Source organism: Equus quagga, chromosome 12, assembly GCF_021613505.1.
Source record: "Equus quagga isolate Etosha38 chromosome 12, UCLA_HA_Equagga_1.0, whole genome shotgun sequence".
Classification (NCBI taxonomy): Eukaryota; Metazoa; Chordata; class Mammalia; order Perissodactyla; family Equidae; genus Equus; species Equus quagga.
Window position 1 is genome coordinate 11,957,516 of NC_060278.1, and position 23,015 is coordinate 11,980,530.

A 23,015-nucleotide genomic window follows, 5' to 3' on the forward strand; every position below is an offset into this window, starting at 1 on the left:
TTTTCATGGAGGCATTTGAATTCTAAGCTTATTCTTGGCCTTGTTGAACTTTCTTTCCTACAGTTATACCTGTTTTTCATTTATTTTTATCTTGCTACATCTTCTACATCTTTGTAATCCACTTTAAATGCTTTCTGGATCAAAACAGACTTGAAAATGCTTAGATGGGTTTATATCGTATAATCCATGCTCTAATTCATGAAATTGCAAGATAAATAATTGCCACACCGTCTGATATAAAGAACTTTATTTTGAAATAAAGAATTGTACATTCTTTGAAATTACATACAGGTTCATACAGAATAATCTTAGCCTTAATTTCTAAAATCAAACTCACTTTTAAAAACCTTCTAGTAAAATGATTACACAAGTAAATTTTAGACTTACAGCCTGACGAGGAAATAAATACTTGATGAGATTCATCATATTACTTGTTTTTATTTCTCTTACCATTTGAAATGCATGTCTCTCCCATTTTGTGCTCAATATCGAAAACGCAATTCCTGAGTAAAGCTTTACTCTATTTCTATATTTCAAAATTTTCTAGAAAAGAAGAATTTTTAAGTGATATAAATTTAAAATAATAGTTTGTGACCCAGCATTAAAATGTGTAGAAGCAAATCAGAATTGTTTTGAATTGAAGGCATATTTCCAAGTCAACACAGACAAGACAAAGACAGTTTATGGAAATCACTTTTAGAAATATTTTTAGTTCAGTGAAGTATATTAAATAGCCAACTTAATCGTAAGTTTTAAGAAATGCGAACAAAAAATTTGTAGAAAGAATTTATAATACTAAAATAGAGCTATAATAATCAAACTATCAATAATCTTACTTTATGAAAGTGGGACAAAGTGACTGAAGACAATAAAAAAACATGGAATTTATTTAACCAAGTGTTCCTGAAGCATTCTGGGTATGAAGAATGACAGTCATGAGGCCATGGTGTTGTCCTGAGAACAGCAGCTGGATGCTTTTCCACGATTCCCAACAGGCAGAGATGCCCCTTAGGAAATAGTGGGTTGGACTAATTTTGACAATAACAGGCTTTCCATGAGGGACAGTGCCCATAATATGATCTAATCAGACTGAACTCTTCCCAAAAGCCCGGAATCAGAAGCACAACCAAGTTTGATCCAATTCTCCTCATTTCTACACAGAGAGAGCATTTCTAATACTTCTATTTAAAGAAACAAAATCAATTGGTGAACTCCGTAGAAAATGCATATAATGAATTTCTGGCTTGAACCCTTTTTGTGTTCATTTGATGGTTTAAAGAAATCTATACAGATCTGCCTCTCTACTTCTCAACTTCATCAGTCCTCCTGGATGGAACATGAGGTCAACTATGTATACCTCGGGAGGAGGCAGACGCCCAATCGCTCCCTTACGAGATTCATTCATCAGCTTAACTTCATTCCAAGCTCTGCCATACTCCCCGCGAACCAGAGAGCAGCCGATGCCAATTTTATCAGCCAGAGCCTGTGGGAGAAAACACGAGATCAACCAAGAGTGAAGAGGGAGGGGGGTGGAGGAAAATCCTCAGTTGTAAGACCCACCTTGGCTGAAGGTGAAATATACAACTCTTGCGACGACATGCTTAGAAAGGAGGCTGAAAAAATGCGAAATGTTGTGATAGGAGTGACAATAAGATGTGATAAGTTCCCTTGTTCCTCAAGATTCTGTGCACTCAAAATCTCTGTGTAGGCCCTGCTGGGAAGTGACATTTTCCAGGCAGTTACGCTGCATTGTATCAGCACAAGATTGATGATGTCATTGCAGAAAAGCTATTCCGCGGGCTTTCAGCGCTGGTACATCTATCAATCTTCCCCTGTTTCTGGGCTGCGCTTTGGGTGTGATATGCGGTGGGATTGCATAGAGGGATCAGATTGGTGGGGACGTGTCTCTAGCCGGTTTATTCTGTGTGATGGAGATGGGTGATGGGGCGCAAGAGGAGGAGGACTGTGAGTGTCTGTCCTGGTGCTGCCTCCTGCCACCTCCTCAGGGGTTGCTTAGCTTCCTTAGAAGCTGTCTCTTCAATTTGTCCTGATTTTGAGGTTACTAAAAAAGTGCCTTTAAAATAATCTAGAAACTTCTTAGCCATATCATAGTGGATAAGAGAGCTGCCTCAGACTGCCCGGGTTTGAATTTTGGCTCAGCCACATACTAGTTGTTGTCACCTCAAGCAAATGATTCAGCCTCTCTGTGTTTCCCTCTTTTCCTCTGTGAAACCAGGCTAAGAACAGTATACCTACCTTCCTTGTAGGGTGGTTTTAAAGATGAAGAGAATTAATACGTGTCAAGTGCTGACAGCCGTGAATGCTGGCCCAGGGCAAGTACACAACTAATGTTCCTACTACAAGAAGGCAAGGACTGTGTTGTTTTAACAACCCATGTATTTATTTATGAATGTCATTTATCAATTACTTACTATGTAATGACGGTACCAGGTAGTCTGTGTCCTGGATGTTTGTGTCTTCCCCAAATTCGTATGTTGAAGCCCTAATCCTTAATGTGATGGTAATTCCCAGTGTGGGGTGGATCCTTAAGGAGTTATTAGGTTTAGATGAGGTCATGAGGGTGGAGCCCTCACTGTGGGATTAGTGCCCTTGTAAGAGGAGGAAGGGACCAGAGCGCCCTCTCCCTCCACATGTGAGGCTACAGTAAGAAAGTGGCCACTGTGAACTAGGAAGTGGGCCCTCACCAGACGCTGGCTCTGATGGCACCTTGATCATGGACTTCTCAGCCTCCAGAACTGTGAGAAGTGTTTATTGTTTAAGCCATTCAGTGTACGGTATTTTGTTACAGCAGCCCTAGCAGATGAATACAGTATCTATGAGACACTCAAGTGCAGCCGGCTACAGGGTAAACAGATACATAGATCTGGGATCAGGAGAGGTTGGTGGGACAGAGGAAAGGATCTGGAAACCTTAGGCATTTTGGTGGTATTTAACGCCACGGGTGAGGATGACGTCACCATATGAAGTACATAAAGGGAGAAAAGAGAAGAGTCCGGGTCAGAACCTTGAGGCATCCCAACATTTAAGAGAGGGGTGGAGGAAAAGAGGTGTCCAAAGGAGACTCAGATGAAGTGGAAAGAGAGGACAAAGTTACTGAATAGAGTGGTGTCAAAGAAAGAGAAGGACCAATGACAAATTCTTTGACACATCAAATAAGACAGACAATAGATCACTTTGTTCCTTACGGAGGGAGAAAAAGCCAGACTGCAGGGAGCTGAGGAGAAAAATGAGGTGTGCCAGGGAGGGACAAGGAGCTGAGATCACTCAGAATTTTGACAGGGAATGAGAATTATCTACAGATAGAAGTGGTATGGTAACTATTTTTTTTTTTTTTAAGCTTGGCACCTGAGCTAACATCTGTTGTCAATCTTTTTCTTCTTCTTCTTTTTCTTCTCCCCAAAGCCCCCTAGCACATAGTTGTGTATTCTAGTTGTAGGTCCTTCTGGTTGTGCTATGTGGGACACCACCTCAGCATGGCCTCATGAGCAGTGCTAGGTCCGTGCTCAGGATCCAAACTGGTGGAACCCTGGGCCCCTGAAGGGAACTGCATGAACTTAACCACTCTGCCACAGGGCTGGCCCCACAGTACAGTAAGTCTTGATTCAGATAGGCAAGGGTTTACATTCCAGCTGTACCTCTGGCTGGCCTTGGGTAAATTCCTTCTCTAAGTATCAGTTTTCTTGTCTTTAAAACAAGGGTAGTCATTTCAACTTTTGGCATTTTTGAGACCCTTCACAATTATGTTCATCAAGTGCCTCGTTCATAGCTCAAAATGATGGTGGTCATGGTACTAGGAGCTATAGGAGTATTTGTAGATATTACGAGAGAGATTTATATTTTCTCTTTCAATATTGTAGACTTCAGTTTAGATTTTAAAGGAGAAACAGCTAATAGAGAGACGGAGATTTGAGACAGGAAAGAAGAATTGATAGAGCAAGAAATCCAGAGAAATAGGAAAGACTGGCACTTGGATTATAAATAGAATTAACTTGAAACTGGAGGCAAGATATATGTAGATGCAATGAGGTTTATAGGTATCTGGGAGAGGGTAGGAGTTTTATACACTCAAACCATTCTTCCAATTCCTATTATATTCCAGAATTGGGTATAATGGAACAACAAGAACAAAAAGAGATAATCCTCTCTCAAACCTGAGCCTTCTCTGGTGCCCACCATCTCGGTGAATAATGCCATCATTACCAACTGCCCTGACCACAGCCTGAAAATAATTTTACTCTTCTCGTGCAATCGTACACCACACCCAGGCGGTCACCAGCTCCTTTCAGTTTCATCTCCTAAATCTCCCTCTAAATTCACCCCCTCTCTCACACGCTCACGACCATGGCTTTAGCATAGGTCACCCATACTTCTTGCTCCATTGACCTTCCAATTGGTCTTCCCATTTCCAGCCTGGCCCCTGCTCTAATTGATTCCTCATTCTGCTGCCTGAACAGTCTCTCAAAACCATGTTACCACTTTCCCCTTAACAATATTCAGTGGCTACCCACAGATTTTAGGATCAAGTGCAAACTCACACAGTGCTTTGTGATCTGGTCTTTTAGCCCCAATCAACCCCTTCTCCTTTCTTCAGACAAGCTACTCTACATTCCTCAAATGGACCATTGACTCTACACCTGTAATTTTGTATAAAATGTTTGCTTGGTTTAGAATACTCTCATCTTCCTTCTTTACCTGCTGAAATCCTATGTAGTCTCTCATACTCAGGCTACGTGCCAATTCCTCCCCAGAAACTTTCCTTGACATCACCTTGGAACCCACAAGTCTGCATGCAGGGACTGTCAACTTGGTAACTATAGATTCCCAGACCCTAGAAGAGGCCCTGGCCTATAGTAGGTGTATGATAAATGCTGATGAATACGCTTCCAATAGTCTGGTGAATATGTATGCATGTATGTGTGTGTGTATGTATCTATATACACGTACATATGTATCTCAAATATAAGTAAATCTAAATGATAGGATTACTAGTGTCTGGTTAAATGTTAGCAACTGGCTCACTCCATTATGATACAGACAGAACATTTCTACCTAATGGCAAATGAGGCAAAATATCTGAAATACCTTGAAAAGCAAGGCTCGATGGTAGAAGGTTCCTTTTTTGATCTGTCCAATTGGTACAACATTAGATTTAAGTTGATATTTTAGTTCACTTATGTGAAGCTCCCAGCCGAAATCGTGGAGTTTCTCTTTCGGAATTTTACCGCCCATTTTTTCTGCCACATACCTGTGTCAATTGCATTGAGATCAAATCAGTCGAGTTTAAGATCTCATTTGGGATGCTTTGAGAGTAACTATATGTATAATTATATGTGTAAAAACTATAATCCTTCTGATTTTTATTGTTTGCTTTACTTTAAAAAATATACTTACTATACATAGGTTAATGCTCCACTTATTGCATTCAAACTATCATATAGAAACTGAAATTCTAACAATTTCATTCAACACGAAGAAAGAAATGAATGCTAATTCTCCCAATATCTGTAACAAGATACAAATCAATATCACAGTAAATTTGTATCAGTATGTATGCAGTTTTAACATTTTCTTACTCTTTAAAAGTAGTTTTAAATGTTTCAATCTGAAATCCAAGACATCATACTAACATATGACCCTTCTTTTAAGGAATTTAAACTCAGAGAAGACAAACATAGAGGAATTTTCCCATTAGATTCACGAATATCTTCAAGCTTTATAATTATTTTTTCTTAAATTTTTTTTTTTTAATTTAGAGAAAGACAGGGTATTTGGCTAACACTGAAGTTAGAGGAGAGAGGAAGAGGTAAAAAGGAGCACTAAGTAACAGTTAGGTGGAGAGGCGGGATGCATGTGGTTTACTTTGCCTGTGGGTTTCTCCTAATACTATAGACGTCACTGAAGAAGTCAGTAAACACATCTGCAAAAATCCTCTGTCAACTAAGGCTACTACAATCTTGGAGTATAGGCAGAATTGCAAATTTTAAGGGAACAATTTCCCCTTGCTGTATGTGGAACAAATCGAAGAAGACAATGGTGAAAAGCAACAGAGGAGGTTGGGGAGGAAGCCACTGAACTGACCCAGGGTTCCACCAGCCAGGTGTACTGTAAGGAATGCTAGGAACCCAAGGCATCGGCACAAATCTCTGTATCTCTAGCTTGGGGTGGGCTCGGGTTAAACCAACAGTTATTTGGAAATGATGAAAAGTATTTCTGATAGGAACAAAGCATGAGGAAATTTGGCAAATGTTGAAATGAGCTGCATCAGAATTCTGCTGGAGTCATCACTTCTCAAGGACACCAGGAAAACTTCAGTAGCCAAAAATGTTCTCTTCCAGTTTGGCTGACAAGAAGTCAGTGATCTGGCGGCTGTGCTTCTTGCAGTTGTCACATCCAGGTTTGATGACTGCAACTCACTTCTGTTTGGAGTAGATACAGGCACCTATGGAGACCGCAGCTGTTGCACACCCCAGGAGTTCACCTACTGGTTGGTGTCAGTCATGAAGCCTCTCCTCTATTTCTACTGATCTCTAATCCCTTACAGTCACCAAATCAAGTTCTCAGCTTTCTCTTAGTGGAATCACATTAAACGCTCTAATTGAAAAGGCAACTTCCCTGCTTTATACGGCGCGCAGAGCCGGCCCAAACAGCCATCAATTAGAATATTCACACTTCCGCTTTAGGGCAACGTAACACACAAAAATCAGTCAGACAACATAAAAACAGGGGACGGTTATTTATACGAGAAAATAATTTGTGAGTTTACACTAATTCACACTAAGATTCCTTTAAATTGTGAACACCCCATATACCTAAGGAATAATTTAATTTTCAAACTTTTGACTCATTCCTAACTTCTTCAGGATCATGCTGAAGGATGAATGGTTTAGCTGGAGAAAATGACATAGGCATTTTTCTTTAAGCAATTTCCAGCTCCTAGCTCTGATTCTTGGTGGAAATATGACCTAAAATAGTAATTGAGAATTTTTTCAATTCATTGTGTTTCTCCTTCAGAGTCAGAGGTAGGGTGCTGTCAAATTCAATTTTATTATGGTGTAGTTATCTGAAAATTGGCTAAAACATGCAGACCACTAAAACCAAAAACTTTTTTTCAGAAAATGAAAATGCATGTGTATATATAGACAACTTACTTTGCAAGAACCTCAATCTGTTCCTTAATATTGGTTATGGGAAGAATTGATTTGGTCACTTCATACACATAAACACAGAAGTCAGAATCAGCTGGAGGGTACCACTCTTTATCATAGTTCCCTTCTCCGGGCAATTTGGGTACTGCCAACACTTCTTCTTCCTCCTTCACTTTTTCCTCTTCTTTTTTTCCTCTGCCTTTCCTTTGAGAGTAAACAATAGCCATCAAAATCACGAAATGAATAAATACTAACTGTGCTCTGAGTTAATCTGAAGCGTATGACAGAAATAGAATATTTTCTACCTCAACAACCACATCACGTATAGTTCTCAAATTCTCAATGACAATGATAAAGTTTCATAGTCTCTAATTATGCAGAAGAAATTAATTTTAAAGATAACATTACATGATTGATATATATTATGAAAGTCATGCATCCGTCTTCTGCACAATTGCTTAGCAAGATGTCTGGCATATGGTAGGTATGTAATAAATATTTATTGAATTGGAAAAAAATAGGTTGCCTCCTCAGGAAGTCTAAGCCAGTCTTATCTCATCTCTTGCTTCAGTTGGGACCTTCTACAAGAAGAATGTGGATCACTATTTTTAAGAAAAATTATCCAAACCATGGAAAAACGCAAACAAAATAAGGATGACACAGAATTTCTATGTCATGCAAGGGCAAATACTTAACCAAAGTTTATCTAGGGAAATGCAATTAGTTCTGTACTTAAGAAAAATGAAATGTACTTAGTAAGCAGTAAAGATACTATTAATTAAAAGTTTCAGACTTAGAGAAGTTACTAGTTAACATATAAATTTTTATTTAGTAGAGATACAAATTATTTCTATCCAATGGAAAAGATACTCCCAAAGGTTATAGTCTATTGTCCTGTAGGATGTTAACCAGTCTTTTACGCACTCAGCAATCTTTTTCTAACACTTATTAATTAAACTGGATATAAATGCCTAACTCCTCAAATGTTCTTTGAACCAGTATTAACATCCTACTGGTTCCCTCATTAAATAATGAGTTGCACAAAAACAATGACACGGGTTCTCCCTCCAGGTAACATGGAGTCAGCACACTTCACCCTGTCTCTCCTGTTGAACGCAGTCATAAAACCCGGACAGGATGCATGCAACAGCTGTTTAAAGACTCTGAAAAGTAAATAGTAGCAGGAACATCAGAGAAGACCAACATGTGAATTACTGTTGAATAGATGGTGAGTTTATCTTTTTATTTTCCTCCAGTATTCTCCAAGCTGAACTAAACATAGCCCAAAATCTAGAAGTGGGCATCAGTACAGAAAGAGAGAGAGCTCAAGGAGAAACGCTCTTGAGAAACAGGGAAGACAGAGAATGGAAGAAAGCTCTGTTTTTGTCTTCTGGTTTTTCTTATTTTTCTGTATTCTCTTGTGCCCCAGTTCCTAAGGAATACTCAGACAGTGCTGGCAGTGGTGACATTGGGGTCTCTTAAGAACCCCAAACCACTTTATACTTCTTAGTCTTCCTGGTGTTTTGGCTGTAGATACAAGTGCAGTCATGGCAAGAGTGTATCAGGGCAGGGTAAATCAAGTTTTCTGGCTTAAGGACCAAAAAGGAGACCTCAAAGAACCAGAAAAAACAAGGGAGGTCATGGAGAGAGAGGAACTCAGGAGAGCAAGCTCATGAAATTGTTTATGAATTCCTAGGCTTCCCCCTGAACTGCACATGCATGGTTCTAACCCTAAACAGCACACCATAGATTTTGAGGATGGAACTATTGGTTAGCCAACCACCCAAGTCCCCAACTGGACGCTAGTTGGCACATATGCAGGACTGCTCCAAATAGCACTGCAAAGCCTTTGAAAACTGGGACTGACAGTGGAATGATGACCCACAGAACAATGGCTAGAATTTGAAGACTGAAACCAGCTGGATCAATTGCCTGTTAAAACACACACACAAAAAGAACATTCTTCTTAGAATATATCTAAGACCCAAAAATAAGACTTGTTGGACTCATAACATAATATAATATAATTACTCAGCATATGAAGAACGAGGAAAGCTTCAATTCATATGAGAAAAGACAATCAATAGACATCAATGCCAAGATCACACAAATGTAAAATACTTCAATAAGTAAGGTCAAACACTGTTGAAATAAGTAGTTAGAAAGTCTTAGAAAGAAATAGAATATATAAAAATGGAATTTTGGAACCGAAAAATACAATAACCAAAACTTAAAAAAAAACCCACAACTCCATGAATGGGTTTAATAGGAGAATGGAGATAACACAGGAAAAAATCCATGAACTTGAAGATAGATTTAAAAAATTATCCAATAAGAACAATACAAAGAATGAAAGATTGAAAAAGCATTTGACAGAGTCTTTGGGACTTGTGATGCAATAAAAAAAAAACATCTAATATTGGTGTCATCAAAGACTTAGAAGAAGAGGAGAAAGGACGCAGTAGAAAAAATATTGAATAAATTAGGGCTGACATGGCTTCCTCAATTTGGTTAAAGACATAAATCTACATAGTCAAGAATTTCAGTGAATGTCAATAAGGTAAACCCAAAGAAATCCACTCCCAGACACATCAAATTCAAATTACTGAAAACTAAAGACAAAGCAGATGACATGATTGTCTATGTAGAAAATCCCAAGGAACCTACCAAGAATACTCCTAGAACTAACAAGTGAGTTCATCAAGGTCTCAAGATATAAGATCCACACTCAAAAATCAATTATGTTTCTATATAGTAACAATGAATATGTGGAAACCAAAAAAACTTTTGGAGCACTTACAATTGCTCCAAGAAAATTAAATCCGTAGGTATAAACTTCACAAAACTTGCACAGGGTCTGTGAGCTAAATATTAAAAAATGCTATTGAAAGCAATCAAAGAAGCCCTAAATAATGAGACATACTGGGTTCATAGATTTAAAGATACAACATATTAAAGATATCAATTCTCCCTAAGATGATCTCTAGGTTTCATGTAACTCCTATCAAAATTCAAGCAAATTTCTTTGTGGACGTAAAAAATCTTATTCTAAAACTTATATGGAAAAGCAAAGGCCCTGGAATAGCTAAATCAATCTTGACAAAGAAGAATAAAGTGGGAAGAAAAACTCTACTCGATATTAAGTTTTACCATATAGTGACAGCAATCCAGACAGAGTACTGGTAGAGGGATAGACAGATTAATGTAACAGAACAGAGAACCCAGAAATAGACTCACACAAATATGCTTAACTGATTTTTGACAAAGGTACAAAAGCAATTCAATAGTAGCAGTACAGCCTTTTCAACAAATGGTGCTGGAGTAATTAGACACGAAGGATCCCTATGGTGATGGGACTGTTCATTATCTTAGTTGTAGTCATAGATACATGAACCTACATGTGTGATAAAATTGTATAGAACTAAATTCATACACACACATCCATAGAAGTAAAACTGGGGAGAACCTGAATAAAATCGTTGGATTGTAGGAGTACTACTCAGCCATAGAAAAAGACAAAATCGTGCCACTTATGACAACATGGATGGACCTTGAAGATATGAGGCTAAGTGAAATAAGCCAGACAGAGAAAGACAAACATGTGTGATTTCACTTATGTGTGGAAGATAAACAAACACATGGATAAGCAGAACGGATTAGTGGTTATCAGAGGGGAAGGGGGTGGGAAGAGAGAGAACAGGGTAAAGGGGCATGTGTGTGTGGTGATGGAAAAAAATTAGGCAATCAGTGGTGAACAGGACGCAATCTATTCAGAAACTGATAATAATGTACACCTGAAATTTACATAATGTTATAAGCCAATAAGACCTCAATAAAATAATTTTTAAAAATCATTAGATTGTATCAATCAACATCCTGGTTACGATATTGAAAATGTTTTCATTGGGGGAAACTGGGCAAAGGGTTCATGGGAGGGTTCATATTTCTTACAACACCATGTGAATCTACAATTATCTCATAAAAATTTCAGTTAAAAAATATATTGGACATGTCTGTGCCATCTATTATTGGACTCCATTCTGTTCATTCATGCCTCTGTCTATCCCTTTACCACCACCATACTATCTTGGTTACTGTAGCTTTATAGTAAGTCATAAAATCAGGTAGAGTAATTCTCTCAACTTTATTCTTCTTTTTCAAAATTATTTTGGCTATTATAATTTATTTACTTTCCCATAAAAGTTTTAGAATCAGCATGTCTATAGCTACAAAAAATCCTGCTGGAATTTTGATAGAATTCTATCAAATCTATAGATCAATTTGGGCAAAACTGACATTTTTACTATGTTGAGTTTTCCAATACACAAACACAGTATATCTCCTCACTTATTTAGTGATTCTTTGATTTCCTTTATGTTTTATAGTTATCAATATATAAGTCCTATACATGTTCTGTTTCACTCTCATTCTTATTTCACATTTAGTTTTTTAGGACTATTAAAAATGATATTCATGGGGCCAGCCTGGTGGCATAGTGATTAAGTTTGCATGCTCTACTTCGGCAGCCCGGGGTTCGCAGGTTTGGATCCCGGCTGCAGACCTACACACTGCTCATCAAGCCATGCTGTGGTGGCATCCCACATAGGAAATAGAGGCAGATTGGACACATGTTAGCTCAGCGACAATCTTCTTCAAGCAAAAAGAGGAAGATTGGCCACAGATGTTAGCTCAGGGCTAATCTTCCTCACCAAAAAACAGAAAAATGGTTTTCAAAATTTTTTGGTTTTCAAAAAATTTTTTCTTTTTTTGCTAACATATAGAAATATGATTGATTTTTATGTGTTGGCGTTATATTCTGACATGTTGCTAAACTCACCTATTAGTTCCAGGGTTCCAGGAGGGTTTTTTTTTTTTAAGTGGATTCCTTAAGGATTGTCTATTTAGAAAGTCATGTTGTCTGAAAATAGGAACAGTTTTTTTCCCCTCATTTTCCACTCTGTATATATTTTAAAAATTGCCCTATTGCAATGCGTAGGACTTCCAATATGATGTTGAATAGGAGTGATAAGAACAGTTATCCTTGTCTTGTTCATGATCTTTGCAGCCTTCCACAGTTAAGTACAATGTAATCAGTAGATTTTTTTGTGGATGGCTTTTATTAGGTTGAGGCAATTCCCTTATATTCCTATTTTGCTGACAGTTTTATTTTTTTATCATGAATAGAATGTTGAATTTTGTCATATGATTTTTCTGCATTAATTAATATGATTGGGTGGTTTTTCTTCTTTACATTGTTAATATGGTGGATTACCCTGATTGATTTTCAAATATTGAACTAACCTTGCATTCCTGGGATAAGATCTTCTTGGATGAATCAATCTTTTTATATATTGCTGGATTTGATTTGCTAATATTTCAGAAAGAATTTTTGCATTATGTTCATGAGGAATATTGAGCTGTAATTTTCTTATAATGTCCTTGTCTGGTACTGTCATTAGGATAATGCTGGTATCATAACGTGAGCTGGGAAACATTCTCTTCTATTTTCTGGAAAAGATTGTTTTGAGTTGGTGTTAATTATTGAAATGTTTGGTGGAATTCACTAATGGAACCATCTGGGTCAGATTTCTATTTTAGAAAGGTTTTATAAACTCAATTTCTTTAATGGTTATAGGACAATTTAGGTCATCTATTTCATCTTTGGTGAGTTTTGATTGTCTGCAGTTTTTGATGACTTGGTCTATTTCATCTAAGTTACTGAATTAAGGTGCTCATATTATTATCCTTTAATGTGTGTAGGGTTTGTGATGATAATTCCCTCTTCATTTCTGCTATTGATATTTATGTCTTCCCTCTCTATTGTCAGTCTTGCTAGAAGTTTATCAATGTTATCGATGTTTTAAGGAATCAGCTTTTGATTTCATTGACCTCCTCTATTGTTTTTCTGTTTTCAATTTCATTGATTTCTGCTCCTTTTCATTTTCTTCCCTCTGCTTCTATTGGGTTTATTTTGCTCTTCTTTTTCTAGTTTCTTGAGGTAAGAGCTTAGATTATTAATTTAAAGCCTCTCTTTCTTTCTATTACATTAGTGAAATAAATTCCCCTTCAGCACAGCTTTCGCTGTATCCCACAAAATTTGATATGTTGTATTTTCATTCAGGTCTCTGTATTTTTAAATGTCCTTTGAGATTTCCTTTTGTCCAATAGATTCTTCAGAAGTGTGTCCTTCAATTTCAAAATATTTAGAGATTTTCTTGTCGTCTTTCTGTTATTAATTTATAGTTTGATTCTATTTTGGTCAGAGACCATATCCTGTAGGATTTCACATATTTTAAATTGCTGATGACTTTAGATCACATGGTTCTAGGAGTTGCTCAGAGGAGAGTGCTGAAGTCCTCAAGCGTAATTTTATATTTGTCTATTTCTCCTTTCTGCTCTATCAGCTTTTGCCTCTTGTATTTTGAGGCTGTCTTGTTTGGTGCATCTAACATACATTAGATCATTATGACTTCCTCATGGATTGATCCACTTTGTCATATGTAATGTTGTCCCTCTTTGTCTCTAGATATTTTCTTTGCTCTGAAGTCTACTTTATTACGTATTGAAAAAGCCACTTTTGCTTTTTTTAGATTAATATTTAAGTAGTATATTTTTCCATCCTTTCACTTTCGATCTACCTATATCAATGAATTTGAAGTGAGTTTCTTTAAACAGTATACAGTTAGATCATGACTTTTTAATCCACTCTGCCAGTCTCTCCCTTTTGAGTGGTTCTTAGCCCTCTGTTTTTCTTTTCTTGTCTTCCTATGGGTTACTTGAACATTTTTTAGTTTCCCATCTTGATTTATTTATACTGGTTTTGAGTGTAGCTCTTTGTATTGGTTTGTAGTGGTTATGGTAGGTATTATAATATAAATACATAGCTTATCACAGTCTACTGGTATCCACATTTTACCACTTTGAGTGAAGTGTGGAAACCTCACATCCATTGAGTTCCATTTACCTTCTCCCCCTTTAAATATCATTTTCTTGAGTATCAGATGGTGTTATAATTTTTGGTTCAATCATCAAATATGATTCATAAAACTCATAGGGAAATGGATAGTCTATTTTATATACCCATATTTCAGCTCTTGTTTGTTGTTTCTTCTTTCTTCCTGATCTTTCTAGATTCTTTCACTATTTTCTTTTTGTTTGAAGAACTTCCTTTAGTTAGCCAATCTGTAAGGCTGGGCCTGCTAGCAATAAACACTTTGTTTTCCTTCCCCTGAGAATGTCTTTATTTCCCCTTTTCATTGCTGAAGGATCTTTATTTCCCCTCTTCACGGCTGAAGGATAGTTTTACCAGATAGAGAATACAAAGTTGATTCTTTTAGCACTTGAAAAATGTTATGCCACTTCCTTCTGGCCTGAGAGAGCTGTACTGTCATCCCAATTGGTTTTTTCCTATAGGAGATTGGAGTCTGCACGTTTATGAATTCTGGAGCCCACCTGGACTCAGTGGCTTCCTCGAGTGGGGCTAGCTCACAGGAGAAAATTGCATCCTATGCTATGCTAGCAGAAAAGAAGGACCAGGAGGCCTGTGTGTGACTTCTCCAGCTTTTGTTTGCGTGTATCTTTTTCCTGCTGTCCCTGCATAGTATCTTTTGCTATAATAAATCTTAGCCATAATTATATATATATATATATAATTTCATATATATATGAAAGCTAAGAAAATGGAGCTAGGCCAGGGTAGGCAGCCAAATCTCCTAAATTATGTATTCACAAGTATTGAGCGTTCTGTTCCACTAGTAGTACATTAGGGGTGGGAATGACCTTTAAGGATTATTGAAGTGGTTGTAAGGGAGGGGCGATTAACAAAAGTCCACATGAGTTTTCTCTTTATTTTGAGGGGGAAAAAACCCACAAAAATAATCCTATCAACTGCTATTGGAGAATTACACAAAACTCTATAATCACAACTAATACTAAAAGGTTTATATTTTCTAATTTAATATTCTATTTACTGCAGTTAAGGAGAGAGTCTAAACATGTATGAAATGCACTAACAATATATTATGATAAAATCTCTAAGCAAAAATGACTATTTCCCAGCTATATCATCTTAACCCTTTGTCTTTTTTGTAAGACAGGTAAACTGAACATCTTCATATACATAGTAAGATTTCAGTAAACTAAGAACCAACACTCGGAAGGTCAGTTAGAATGAGAGAAAGCATAGATGAGTGTACCTATTTTCTAAAATTACAGGGTGGCTTTATAAGATTGGAGAGTTCGGCCCTGTGATTCCTCAGAACCACCTACAAAACCAAGCAGGTGTGCTTCTCACTGAGTGTGTTGCCTGAAGTAAGAAGAATCGTCTGGCATGCAGAAGATGACATCCAGTACACCAGGTGAACGCATCAGGGAGGGCAATCTTATTGAGTGATGAGAAAGAGAGAATTTACTGGAACTCCTGAACTATAGTTTCCTGTCGCTATAAATAGAAGTGTTTCATTTGGACTTCTTTCTCACAAAGGCTGCCAAGTTGTGTTAATAAGTGCTTCATTACTTGAATGAATTTCTTTCTAAATAAATATGGAAACAAGCACTTGGAAATTACAAAATTAACTCCTGTAAAATTAATCCTCAGAAAGAACATCAATGTATGACTAAAGATAGCAGAACTTTTACCTTGCTTGCAGACGTTAGCAAAACTACCTCAGAAAAGAGAGATTTACTGTGTGAATCCCAAACCATAGGGATATTCCATTGGTGGAGGAGTAGGTAATTAGAGAGAGAGATTTGTCTGGCTCCAAATTGAGTACTGACATTTTCAAAATTTAATCACTTGCTCCTTTTTGATACCATCAACTATTTGAATATATAAATTACAGGGCAAGGCTAGTGAGGGAAATATAAGTCATGAATCCAGCCTACTTGGGGTTTCAATTTAAGCAGGAAGATTTTGGTATGTGAAAAATAATCACAATACCAGGTAGCATTTGATAAATTCCACGAGTGATAAACATCAGAAACTGGAGAAGCTAAATATTGAAAGAAATCTATTCCAATTGAGTGTCCTATTCCACTCAATCTACTCCATAAGTATGAGAAGAGAGTATTGTACAAGGTGGAGATACGTTTATTCTGGGTGTAGAAGGGTACGTTGTGTGTCTACACGTGTTTGCCTGTGTGTGTGTGTGTGTGTGTGTGTGCGCGCGCGGGGAGAGGAAGAGAAAAACCAGTAAGGTAAAAAGAGAGTTTGAGAAAAATTATTTTAAAAACAAAAATGTTTTAGGAAGCCATTATGATTGGAATCAAGATTGTCCAAGAAGCAGAAGTGTTAAAGTATGTGCTGTAGATATCCAGAAGTCTCCAGAGATGAACAGACTAGAAGGAGACAAAACAGGAGTCAGAAAAACAATAAACTTTTAAGTGTGTATAACAGACTCAGGTGCAATCAACTTTATGAAAACTGGACCGAATACAAAAATATACTACAGCTAGAACTCAAAATACATTTCACAAATAGGAATAATAAATGTTTATTGTAAGGAGAATGGTCTTTATAACGAAAAGCTTTAGAGGGCATATTAGACGCTGGTTTCAGTGAAGTCTGGGAAAGCATCAAGAAGGTGACTGAATAAATGGGAAATAAATTAATCTCCTCTCCTGTGAATGTTTTGCCGTCAACGAGAGTGCAACGAAAACCTTCCAACACGAAAATAACATGGTGGCTGCTCACCCGGTGAGATCTTCTTGCTGAAGGATTTTAATTTACATGGTATGTGGTAATGATATTCATCAAGAAGAGAGAAATCCATACTTTTTTTGTCCGTATTAGGCCACCGCAAACATAATTGACTTGCTTGTTTCCCATCTCTTCTCTCCTCTCCTTTTCAAAAATTCAGCCACTTCGTGGTTCCAGAGGTCTCACTATTCTTTGTCAGTATCTCTCAGTAACTTTTTGTTAACATTAAACATGCCTGTGACATTATTAGATGAGGAGATCTCAAATATTTTACTCTCTCTAGGGGTCCAAAGTTTTTATTGTCATAGGACAAGAAGAGTTGACCAAAAGATTGACAAGAGGACAACAAGATTATGACCAATCTATCCCCCTGTGGACCCAGGGCTAAGAAGGGGAAAGAGACTGGACTGACATCAATCACTTAAATATGGCAAGGCAATGGTGTAGGCACTTTCCATACATCATCTCACCTACTCTCCCAGCACCTCTATGAGGAAGGAATCATCACTTCCATTTTACAGATAAAAAAGCCGTGGACCAGTTTTGTCTGAATCCAAAATTTGTGTGTCCTCCTTTATGCTAACAATCCTCTTGAATATTGGGAGCACATCAGGGTTTATCTTCAAGCAAGAAGTGAGATGCAAGAATATGCAGAGACAAGGAGGAGAATGGAAATGGTATGGAAGGAATGATTATCCTCATTTGTTTATAATTATTCTCCCTGGGCATATTGTAAGGGAGTCAAACATCTATTCCTTCCAACCACCAGCGTTCAATATTTGAAATAATTTGTGAATATTTAATCAATAAATGCTTCTTTACTGTCCCTGATGTGCCTGATATTATTCTAGGCTCTTTGAATAAAAAGATTGAAAAGGCATGGTCCCAGATCTCGAGCAGCTCATTGCTCAGTAAGAAAAATAAATAAATCAACATCAATCAGTTCAGGTTACATGTAAGAGATAGAATCAAATTCACAAATGAGTGGAAACAAAGAGAATATTTAACCTGGAGTGATCAGGGAAGGCCTCACAAAAACAAAAACATAAAGAGAACGAAGAAAGAACAGGAATTTGCCATGGCTACGAGACATGGAAGGCTCGTCCAAGGTATGCCACGGTTGGAGTCTGGACTCCATCTGGAAGATTTAAGGAGTTCTTATTTTAGGCAGAGTAATATGATCAGACTTTTATTTCCAAAAGTTAACTCTGCAGGATATTGTGGAGGATGGGTTTATGGATGGCTATTCAAAAGGCAAGATGCTCTTATAATAAGGAGATTAATGAGATTGAGATATAATATAAAGGCCCGAACTGGGGAAGTAAAAGTGAAAAATGAAGGAAAGAATGATGCAATAAACATTTAAGACACAGAGTGGATAGGACTAAGAGATTTGTTCAGTGCTGGGGATAAGGGAGAAGGACTTTCAGATGATGCCTAGATTTGGGTAATTGTATGGGAAAATGGACACATTAATCAACAGAGGGAATAGAGGTGGAGGAGGAGGTTTGGGAGTTGGGGAGAACAATGACTTTAGTTTGGACGTTTTGTTTCCTGGGTAACAGGATAGAGAAGTTCAATAGGCAATGGATATACAAAAACTTATCAATATGTAAGGTCTTTGTAGAGGATGAGGAGAGAGCAAAGAGGACCAGAGAAGAAAGGACTCATCCATAGAACAAGGAGACATGGGTCAAATGAGATAACGATGTGAGCGCTTCCAAATGTTACAGCAAAACATTAATATCAAATATCACAATTAAAAACTCATGGCTGTCTGAAGATCAGCATTTTGATACTTACAAGTATATGAAATAAATTTCAACCCAGAAGGACTGCCCATTCTTTTCTAAAAGTTTTAGGATTAAGAATCAGACTGAGCTGTAAGAAAAATAAGATAAAAAGAGCCCAGGATAGGAGAACCACCCAAAATCAAAGCTGAGGTGGTATCAGAGATACCAGAGGGAAAGACGGGCTTTGATTGATGATGATATGTATAATATGTCTGTACTGGTCACTCATCAGACCAGTGGCCCATCGTTCCCTTATCAAGGTGGCAGAAGGCCAATTCTTCCCCAGGACCGCAGTTGGGTAGACCAAAGGGAGACACCTGCCTCAGAGCCAGCCAAGAGGCCACGATGGTCTCTCTCAGTTCTAAAGCCCAACAAGTAACGAGTATAATCTCTGTGAGCAAGACGGGGAGCAGATGTGGAAGCACAAGGCCCGAGAGCGAGAACCACCACACTCCAGGGTCTGGGCTCACCCCTTGCGGGGGCGGCTGTGGGGAAGGGCAGGAAAGGTCATTTTAAGTTCATTACTACACAGGGCTGGAGTTTCGAATGACCAACTGGAGTCTGCTGTTTCTGTTGTCGTTTGTGAATTAGAATGATTGTAGGATTTTACAGTGATCAAAGTGAGTTCTCATCCAGAGGCAGGAGAAGAAATTCCCTCTGGGTAAGTTTTAAAGAGACAAAAACAAAGTTACCTTTTAATTACATCTCAGGAGTCTTGCCTCGTTTATACTGATTCCATAAGAAACACTTCCCATTCAAAAACTAGCCCTTCCCTTTCCAACCAACTTTGTTGGGCAATTACAACCTGATGGGATTCTAACGCGAAGACAGTGACACACTTCTTACCTCGATGCTTTTTCTTTAGCGGTGCCTTTGCCAAGAGCTGTGTTTCGACCGGAAGCAGGTTCTGATTTCTCTTCTGTGGGAGATCCAAATGCGGCACTAAAATGATAACTATTTTTTCTTATTTGAAAAAAACCATAACCAATTTCAATCATATGGAAAATAACAATACATTACATTTGCAAAACTTTTCATAATCCCTAAGGCATTTTCACTCCCATTATATGTTTTGATTCCTTTCAGTCCTGTGAAGCGGGGCTCCGGGCATTATTCCATCTCCAGAGAAGGAGATAAACGTGTGCACAGACGCTGAGTCTTGTGCTCAAGACCTCACTGTAGGTCACAGCAGACAGGAGGTAAAACCAGGTTTTCTGCCTCCTTTTCCATCAGCAATTTAAAAAAAGCAATTAGGAAATCACATTACTGTAGGAATAATACGAATTAAGTTGCCAAAGTCTAAATTTATTTTTTTTTACTCCCAAATTAAGGGGAGAATTATTTGAGTATAGATAGAACACCATTTTCTTACTTGGTCTTTTCTTTACTTGCTCTTCTTAAGGAAGATGAAGAAGAAATACTCCGTCCATAACCAACGTCTGATGATTTATCTTCCATAGATGCAGGTGGAGAGCTAAAGTTGTACATATTTGAAATTATGCACAAATTAAAATAATTTATTTGCCAGTATTGTCTTTGTCTTACAAAACAGATTTTTTTCTGAAAATCACATTTGGAGCTGCCTTTTAACAGTGACATATTCTTTGAAAAGCATGAAGGAGAGGTCAAAATAAGACAAAAAGAATATTATAAAGCTTTTCACGAGCCAGAACAGGAAATATTTTTATAAAATGTGTCACATAAAATGTATTATATAAATATACAGGTATACATGACCATTTTAAAGAAGAATGTCCAAGCTATAATTTTTAGCTCTATTATTTCTTATTTTATTAAAAAAATTGGACAGCGTATACCTGCATACAGTTCTGGAGATGTGCAAATATAATTGATCTTGGTTTGCTCCTGTCTATTTACACTTTTTTCAGTTACTTCATGTTGCCAGAAGAGGAATAAGTCCTGACTGCAGAAATATACATGGAATTGACTGCTGAAGTGAAGTCAAAGGCAAAACTATGGTTGTGGTTATTCCACGGTCTTGACTACATCAAGCTATGAGTTTATGGACCCGTGTTTATTTTTAGGGTGGTCTAAATACAAGGGAGAAAAAGGTACTGTACGGGGAATCTTTACATATTCACGTGATGATGGACAAACAAAAAAATCATGTGTTTCCCCGGATGCCTCCTCCCCAGAAAGACTCACACTTCAGAAGATTTACTGTTAACTAAGAGTATAGCACGGAGATCACTTGGTTCTTGAAAGGCGAGATCCTTCAAAGGCGGAAGTTTGGTGCCAGGATTTATCTGTAGATAATTTAAGGGTTGAAAAATAATATCTGGATGGGGCATCTTTTAAAAAATGGCTATTGATAGAATATGTTCTCAACTGCTTGAGGGGTCTAGTTTTACACACACACACACTCACAAGCACATAAACACACACATTTAGAAATGGGAACCTGAAGTTTGTGGATAGCTCACCTTTGGGCAAGACAGTTCCCCATAATCTCTATTGCTTTGTACTCAGCTTTTTCACACCATAATTATCAGTTTGGCCTCTGAGAGTATTTGACTTTGCAAATTCATCTATATATATTAGGGAGAACTTATGGTCTGTAGAAGTAACTAGTTACTAAACAGATCACTAAAAATGTCACGAGGATGTCTAAAAATAGGCTAGACAAAGGCTAGTCCCAGCAATTTTACCAGCCTGGTGAAGAGGGTTAGACCAGATCGCCTTCTGAGGTCTTTTTCCAGTCATGTTATAATTAGATTCCTCTCTCATCCAAGATGCTTTTCATGATCCTTGTAAAATAAGACAGATCATGTCATTCGTCCACCCAGAACCCTGCCAAGGTTTCCACTTCATTCAGACCAAAGGCCAAAATCCTTCCAGTTGTCTACATGACTTACATGCGAGGGTCTCTCTCTCCTCTCTGATATAGTCTCTACTATTCTGGCCCGTGGTTCACTCAGCCCTGGCTACACTGACTTTGCTGTGCTTTCAATATGCCAAGCCTGTTTACACCCTGTGGCTTCTGCACTGGTCTCCTCCGCCTAGAAAGCTCTCCCCCAGATATCCCCATGGTGAAGTCCCTCACCTCTGTCAAGATTTTGCTCAGGTATTACCCTCTCAGCGGGCCTACCTGACCACAGTTTCTAAAATTACAACCATCAAGCCCACTAGTCCCCAGCACTACAGAGCCCCCTTATCCTGCCTCTGCTCCACATTCCCCCCACCCATAGCTCTTATTTCCATCCTGTGACTTCATTCATTTGTTTGTGATGCTTATTGCTTATTGTCTGTCTCCTCTCACCGCGACCGTGGGAGTAGACATCTGTGTCTCTTCTGTTCACTGACATAGTCAAAGCCTACAATATTAGAAACTTAATATTTACTGAATGAATGAATTAGAGAACTCTCCTTTATAAAGGGTATTGCCTCATTAAATTTTAAAAAAATTCACGCACAAATAGATTTTGCCACAATTTTATCTGATCCATGGCAACATTTTTCTTGTAAGCGTTCCTTGTCGGTTTTTTGTAAAGCATCTTTGTACGAATAACGTTATACAGCTTTTTAAAAACTACTCATCATTGAAAGAGATAGGCTGTCTTGGATCAGCAACTTCTCAGCGGTTTGTAGGGGTGTGTGTGTGATGGTAGCTGTGGTGGTGGCCGGGGGAAGCAGAAGGAAGAGATAAAGTTTTAGGCTGGCTGGTTTTCATTATTCAAAATGTCTCAGATTTTGTTACCATGAGGGTGTTTCCTGCAAGTATGGCTCAGCTATGTGATCCTCTTACAGCCTCTTTCCTCTGCTTCTTTGAACCGGATTGGTCCAAGACGGCTTCTGCTGCCAGCCTTGCTCACCCCGATTCCTCAGGGCCTGCGCCCGCCTGGCAAACGGGACATACAGCTTTTGCGCTTCTGAGTCCTCTCATCACCTCAGGAAGTATATATTTTTGATGGTGCCTGCTGAGATCTGCCACCACCAGCTCTCTTGTCCCTCTCTGTGCTGTTTTGTTTTCCTTTTCATTCTCCCTCTTGCACAGCTTCTGCCTGATTTCAGGGACTTTTAGTAACTCTTAAATCTGGGGGAAGTCTGTGGATCCTATCTGTTTCCTAGTTTTGCCTAAACTGGGATTGGTGGATTTTTGAAATTTTCCCCATTCTCCTTATTGCTTTTGGTTTCCAGAAGAAGAAGAAAATGCTGATTTAAGCAGCAATGTCAAAAAGTCCTCAAGATTCTAAATTTTAGCTTCCCATTTCTCTCAACATTAACACTGCATTACACTATATGTTGTTTTTAAAATCATAATCAGAAATGTGAAGTCAAATAATATTCTTCTACATTATATTTTAAAATTCAATATTACGATTTCATTAATTTCAATTA

At 37.9% G+C, this 23,015-nt stretch overlaps 1 protein-coding gene across 9 annotated transcripts in view; it reads right to left on the bottom strand.

Annotated features, from left to right (window-relative positions):
- Positions 1–256: 256 nt before the first annotated feature.
- The window catches only part of ARMC3 (armadillo repeat containing 3), a 91,096-nt gene continuing 68,337 nt past the window's right edge, over positions 257–23,015 (bottom strand). The window contains exons 14-19 of one of the 9 annotated variants that reach the window (XM_046678201.1): positions 20,823–20,923; positions 20,029–20,130; positions 19,503–19,598; positions 7,170–7,370; positions 5,104–5,266; positions 257–1,483 (exon numbers count right to left, since the gene is read on the bottom strand). In XM_046678201.1, the coding sequence (XP_046534157.1) occupies positions 1,274–1,483; positions 5,104–5,266; positions 7,170–7,370; positions 19,503–19,598; positions 20,029–20,130; positions 20,823–20,923 (873 nt within the window). In that variant the 3' untranslated portion in view covers positions 257–1,273. Of the gene's footprint in view, positions 1,484–5,103; positions 5,267–5,412; positions 5,524–7,169; positions 7,371–16,383; positions 16,503–18,666; positions 18,745–19,181; positions 19,314–19,502; positions 19,611–20,028; positions 20,131–20,822; positions 20,924–23,015 lie in introns of those variants that run through there. The other 8 variants (XM_046678200.1, XR_006890979.1, XM_046678202.1 and 5 more) reach the window with 8 other exon arrangements.